This window comes from Cyclopterus lumpus, chromosome 3, assembly GCF_009769545.1.
Source record: "Cyclopterus lumpus isolate fCycLum1 chromosome 3, fCycLum1.pri, whole genome shotgun sequence".
Lineage (NCBI taxonomy): Eukaryota > Metazoa > Chordata > Actinopteri > Perciformes > Cyclopteridae > Cyclopterus > Cyclopterus lumpus.
Genome location: NC_046968.1, coordinates 25,715,203 through 25,721,202, shown reverse-complemented (window position 1 = coordinate 25,721,202; position 6,000 = coordinate 25,715,203). Strand labels below are relative to the sequence as shown.

General features: G+C 44.4%; 1 protein-coding gene across 1 annotated transcript; it reads left to right on the top strand.

The window, feature by feature from the left end:
- The first annotated feature begins 315 nt into the window (after window positions 1-315).
- On the top strand, window positions 316-3,241 carry dbx1a (developing brain homeobox 1a). The gene is made up of 4 exons (XM_034529272.1): window positions 316-685; window positions 796-897; window positions 2,571-2,773; window positions 2,960-3,241. Exons 1-4 carry the CDS (start codon window positions 316-318, stop codon window positions 3,239-3,241), a joined length of 957 nt encoding a protein of 318 aa, XP_034385163.1.
- The last annotated feature ends 2,759 nt before the right edge of the window (window positions 3,242-6,000 follow it).

Below are 6,000 nucleotides of genomic sequence, written 5' to 3'. Positions count from 1 at the left end.
GTGATGGGGACATTGTGTGTTGCTTGCTTATGAAGTCTAATGCAATCATAAATTGCGTCCTTCGGCCAATCAGCGGGCCGGGGGATGCGGCATGAAAGCGACCCATGTGGAGAACTTTGTTGAGCCCCATTGTTGAGGCTGTCAGCGCTGAGCGGAGGAAAGGGGGGGCGGGGGGGAAGGCCACTATAAAACTCCTCTCCCCAGAGTGAGGAAACCAGAGGAGTTAGCAGCCATTCACACGACTGATTCTCTCCCAGCTGACACGAGGAGTATCTCAGATTTCACACACTTGATTTTTCCCTCTCATCCGGGACCATGATGATCCCAAGCGTCCTCGCGCCTCCAGCCTTCTACCCGGGGCTGTACCGGCCCGCCGCCTCCCTGCCGCTGCACCACGCCCTTCCGTCCGGCTTCCCGACCCACTCCAGCTTTCTAGTGGAGGACCTGCTGCGGATAAGCCGGCCCGCCGCCTTCATTAACCGGACTGTCCCGTCGGCGTGCGCCTCTCTGCCCACGGCCACCACCACCGTGTCCTTCTGCGGAGGAGCGCCCGCGGAGCGCGCGCTGGCCACCACCGCGGTGACGCGCGAATCGTGCTCGCCAAAAATGTCGGTGTCGAGCATCAAGGACCCGACTTTTCTCAAGTTTGGAGTGAGCGCCATCCTCGCACCTTCACCAAAGACCGGTGAGTAGACGGACTCCGTGTTCCTCCGTGTCAGTTTGAGTTGACGTGTTTGTTGTTAAATGACTTGTCCTCTCTCGGGAATGATTAACATGTGTGATGTTCCTCCACAGCGTCCTCACACCCTGCCTTCCACTGCCTGCACTCCAAGACCTTCCCCATCCCCTACTTTGACGGAACCTTTCACCCCATATTCAGGACGCCTTATTTTCCAGGTAGGCGCAACTTTTACGCACGTCTCCATCGGCCTTCACAGCGATGGAGAACTAATTGCTTTTAAATGTACAACACTGTCGCCCCCTGTCATTTTCTTTTTTCTTTTTTTTTTTTTACCACCAAAAGAAGAAATCACTGTCTTATTAATGGGCAGCTCTGGCCCCTGCCCGGACGCACACACCCACCCCCTAATTAACCAATTATCCCAAATCGTCACGCTCTAAATTTGAGGCGGGGTGGCGAGTTATAGTCCCCCCTGCTTCCCATTGGGGGGCGTTTTGGCATTTCTCTGGCCCCGCGTTTTCCCACAGAGCCCGGGGGGCCACCGGGCCGCTGTGGCGGGCAACAAAGCTTTCAGCACCGTGACCAATTTGGTCAGCTCCCCACCGGGTGAACCACCCACACACCCCGGAGAGTGACTTTTACCAGGGAGGGGGTGCGGGTTGGGGTATGGGGTGGGGAGGTGGAGGGGGGGGGGGGGGCAAAGGCGTGAACCAGTCATGCACTAATTTCCCTATTAGGCGCTATTGAGAGTTTTCAATATTCTCACAAGACCACATAGCGCGTCGTTGTTCCTGATTCTTCTGCGGCCACAGGGCAGCTACTGTCAGGGGGACGCGTCCAGTTAGCACCACGCAGACAGGGAAAGTGTCTCGCGCGGAGGGACTTGAAGTGAAGCGTTTTTTTTTTTTTTTTTTAAAAAAGCCCAACTTGCATCCAAAAATGTCTCAGCATGGGTGGACGTTTGTCCTCCATGCGTGCCGCTCGGCGGCCCATAGGATAGGTTACCACTGACCTCCAATCCTCCCTCCCTCTCTCTCTCTCTCTCTCTCTCTCTCTCTCTCTGTGTGCCCTAAACGTTTATTCTCCACGCGGGCCAATCAACGAGTTGAGATAAAGAATCATCTCTTAGAAAAGTCTATAAAGTCGCTAGTCCGTGCTTTCATTCAGACGCATCATAATGGAGATGGAGTCTTTTCATGGGCTCAGCTGAAAGCCTCAACAAAACAACTCCAGAGTCCTGAATAGCTTTTCGTGTTCATTTAATGAAAATGATTTGAAGGCACGAAGAAGAAGAAGGAGAAGGAAGGAGAGGAAAAAAAAGCGCCATTCCCCTCCCCACCCCTCCTCCCCCTCCCTCGGGCATCAGTATTCTGGTATGCAGTTGTGTTTAGTTTGAAAGTGTAAATCTCCTTTTGTTGAGATAATATATGGCCTTCGCCGCCTGTCCAGAGTCTTTTCTGCGTTAGTTCATTACTACACAATTACCGTTCACGGTTTATTAACTCCTCTATCCGCCCTCTCAGGGTTCCTTAAAGGATATGCTACCTCTTTACCATACCAATGCGGCTGGGGACCGGCCAATGTGCTAATTAGTCACCTCGTGCCATTTCACTCAAAACGGAGACGTATTGCACAGTTCCAAAGGGAGAAAAAAAAAACTTCCAATAATAACCGGTTGAAAAGTATACGGGCTTTAATCATTGTATTCAAATAGATGTCTTGAGTGGGTTTGAGTTTACATTTGCACAATAGATTTAGTAGAATATGCAACCTCTCCAGTTGGTCATTTGGGTCGTTTTAAGGAGCATTTCTTTTCTGTTCTTTCTAAGATGTGGTGAATAAAACAAAGCTAACAAGTTCTAATTTCTCCTCTTTGTTTGTATTGTAGCATCTTCATCCATTGTCCCCATTCCCGGGACCTTTTCTTGGCCCCTGGCCGCCAGAGGGAAACCCCGGAGAGGGATGCTGAGGAGGGCGGTGTTCTCCGATGTGCAGCGCAAAGCCCTGGAGAAAATGTTCCAGAAACAGAAATACATCAGCAAGCCCGACAGGAAGAAGCTGGCATCCAAGCTGGGCCTTAAAGACTCACAGGTAAATAAAAACACCACAAGGTGATTCAAATCCGTGTGCGTAATGTGTGCGTAATAACGCTGTTGCGCATTCCCGCTGCGCTTGACGCTTGAACTTTTTTCACTCACCTTTTTTTTCTTCTTCTTCTTCTTCTTCTTCTTCTTCTTCTTCTTCTTCTTCTTCTTCTTTTCTTCTCCCCATCTGCAGGTGAAAATCTGGTTCCAGAACCGGAGAATGAAGTGGAGGAACTCCAAGGAACGAGAGCTGCTGTCGTCCGGCGGCTGCCGCGAGCAGACGCTGCCCACAAAAGCCAACCCGCACCCGGACCTCAGCGACGTGGGCAAGAAGTCCTCGGCTGAGGAGGAGGAGGAGGAAGAAGAGTTTAGGAGAGAGAGACACAGGGTGGACTCCAGCATCTCCTCTCCATCTCTTTGCAGTAAGCACTCGGACTTCTCGGAGTCAGACGAAGAAGAAATAACAGTATCTTAATTTATTTTAAAATAAAGCAAATATAGAGCGACTATAACCCACGTTTTGTTTTCATATGAGACTGTGACCAGATTTGCAAGAAGCTGCCGACCGCATAAATGTCATTGTTTAAAAAAGTTTCTCTCAAGTGTGTTGCTTCATTAGCGCATGCGCACTGTACAGGATCTGCTTCTGGGACACAATTTGCTGTTTTGCACAGCTTTGTTCAATTGTACAGTATTTTGTACAATTTTGTATGGAAATTTTATGCCAAGAATATTGAGTTACTTTGACCTTGAATAGAGTTGTTTATTGAAAAAAATGTAGCTATTTCGTTAATAATTTATATGAATTTCTTTATTAAGTATGTTGTATTATGTGCTGTATATATGTTTATTTCACACTTTTTGTACAATACCAAATAAAATTGTAAACAATTCCAAGTCAAATGTGTGTTTGTTTGTTGGTTTGTTTTGTCTAAACATCCACCTGCTTTTTCCAGAAGTTATATGCTGGGAGGTTTAAAGAGAATAAAGTGCTATATTCATTTATTTTTAAGTCAATTTTCAACCCCAAATACCTTCCTAACCTCAGATTATTTTACAAATATATTGTAGTTGTGTTCATTACAAATCACATAAAACAGACTAAGCACTTAAAGGATGAAAATCTGCTATAAAATAAACACATTTTCACCCAAAGCAAATGCAAAAACCTTCTGATTTCGGGCACCGAAACGCATATTTTCTTGCTAGTTGTCCAAATATTGACACCAGCTTCGCATCACTATGGTTACACACGGTTACACTTTAATTTGAAACCCAAAGTGCTGCTTCTCATTCATGTCTCAATCCCACAGGAGGATTAAAGGAGACCTTGTTGAGGAAAAAACACATCAAACATGGCAAAAGTTAAAAGGACACATCTAGCCATAGTGAATGCTTATAACCCAATAAGAAAGGCTGCATTTTTTGGGAGGGGAAACTAGGACTCTAAAAGGGTTTAGTTTAGAAATTAGATTTAGTCCCTGTCTTATCTTGCTTTGTAAAATAAGTTATAGATGTTAGTGTCAGTGAAACATGGGCCCTTAATGTTTAAAATGGCATACTTACTATTCAAATAAGTATGATGTAAAAGTGAGTATGTAGTTTGCAAGTTTGAACACACATCGGCTGTGTTCAAACCTCTTTCCTGGACAACAACAGTTTCTCAGCTGCAGGACCTTGGTGAAAAGGGCCATGTGATGTCAACAACATTTATTTTTGGAGCCACAATTAACAATAGTTCCTATCAAATATATGTGTTTGCGTTAAATGTGGACAAAAAGGATGATAACTAGTGTGTTTATAAATGCAACTCCATGATATAAGTATGCATGGCAACGCTGTTTCACCACCAGAACAAAGTCTGTGGGGGGAGGAGTTTGAGCGCCCTCACCTTCACTTTTCCTCTTTATCTTTTTTAACCTCATCCTCCAGAAACCACACAGGGAACTCCAGCCGCAGAGCAGAAAGCCCTTCATCCATCCGACCAATCCGCACAGAGGGTGTCTCTATCGCCATCTGCAGGCAGCTCAGACACACTGCAGCCGGACCTGGATGACTGGCAGTAACGACGAATTATTTTCTCGTGTGACTTTTTATGATTTATTTACCACACGCCTTTTTTAATGACTTTTCTTTAATATATTATCCCATGACTCTTTTATGTATTTCTTTGACATCCTGTATTAGGACTTTTTAAAAGACTTTTTAAGGCATACTGTGGTATAACGTTTTTTAAATGGCTTTTTCATTCATTTTCGACATTGGCCTTAACAATATATATATATATATATATATATATATATATATATATATATATATATATATATATATATATATATATAATTAAGGCCATTGACTCGACTCCGTTTCAGGTCTGCCACGCCCCCTTTTCCATCCCCAGAGCAGCCACACCTGAGTCATCAGTGGAGCTGGAGATCGATATCCGGCTTCTGCCCTCTTTCCTTCTCTCTCTGGCCTTTGTTTGCAGCCTTTGTCGTCGTGGGTGATCCGTTTGTTGTTGGACCTTGTTGTTTTCTAGTTGGTCTGAGGGAGGGTTGTTTATTATTTTTGGCCTTAAGAGACCCAGACGTCACTGCTTCCGTTTTTTTAGTTTATTTCTTTTAATCATTACTTTATCGGCACATGTTCTTATTTACCACGTACTATACTATGACTTTTATGCCCTTTTGATTAAACTGTCGCTCAGTAGTAGAGCAGGGTCCCCCTTCGATCCCCTCGCTCCGCTCATCCATGTCGTGACCCTTGAGCCCAAATCGCTCCCGCAGGCTCCGGCATCAGAACGATGAGTCCTGATGGGAAGACGGCCTCTTGGATGGTGACATCCTCCATCAGTGCGTGAATGATGACGTGTAGAGTTACTACGTAATAAACTCTATCTTTTAAATGCCCTTTTTGGACATTTAAATATAACTTTATTACTTTTTTTCAACATACTTTGGACTATTAAACGCAATATACTGTTTAACTTTTTTTTTTTTTAAATAACATTTTCGAAGGATACATTTTTCTGACATAATATATTTCCACTTCTTAATGAATTTCTACGAACATACTATGACTTTTTTTTTTATTAATGCATTTTATTTCCTTTACATTGTCTGACTTTCAAATGCCTTTCCGAGACATTCTATAATATGAGATTTTAAATACTTTTGACTTTTCTGTGATTTATCTTTTACATAATATACTATGACATTTCTCACGACACACTAT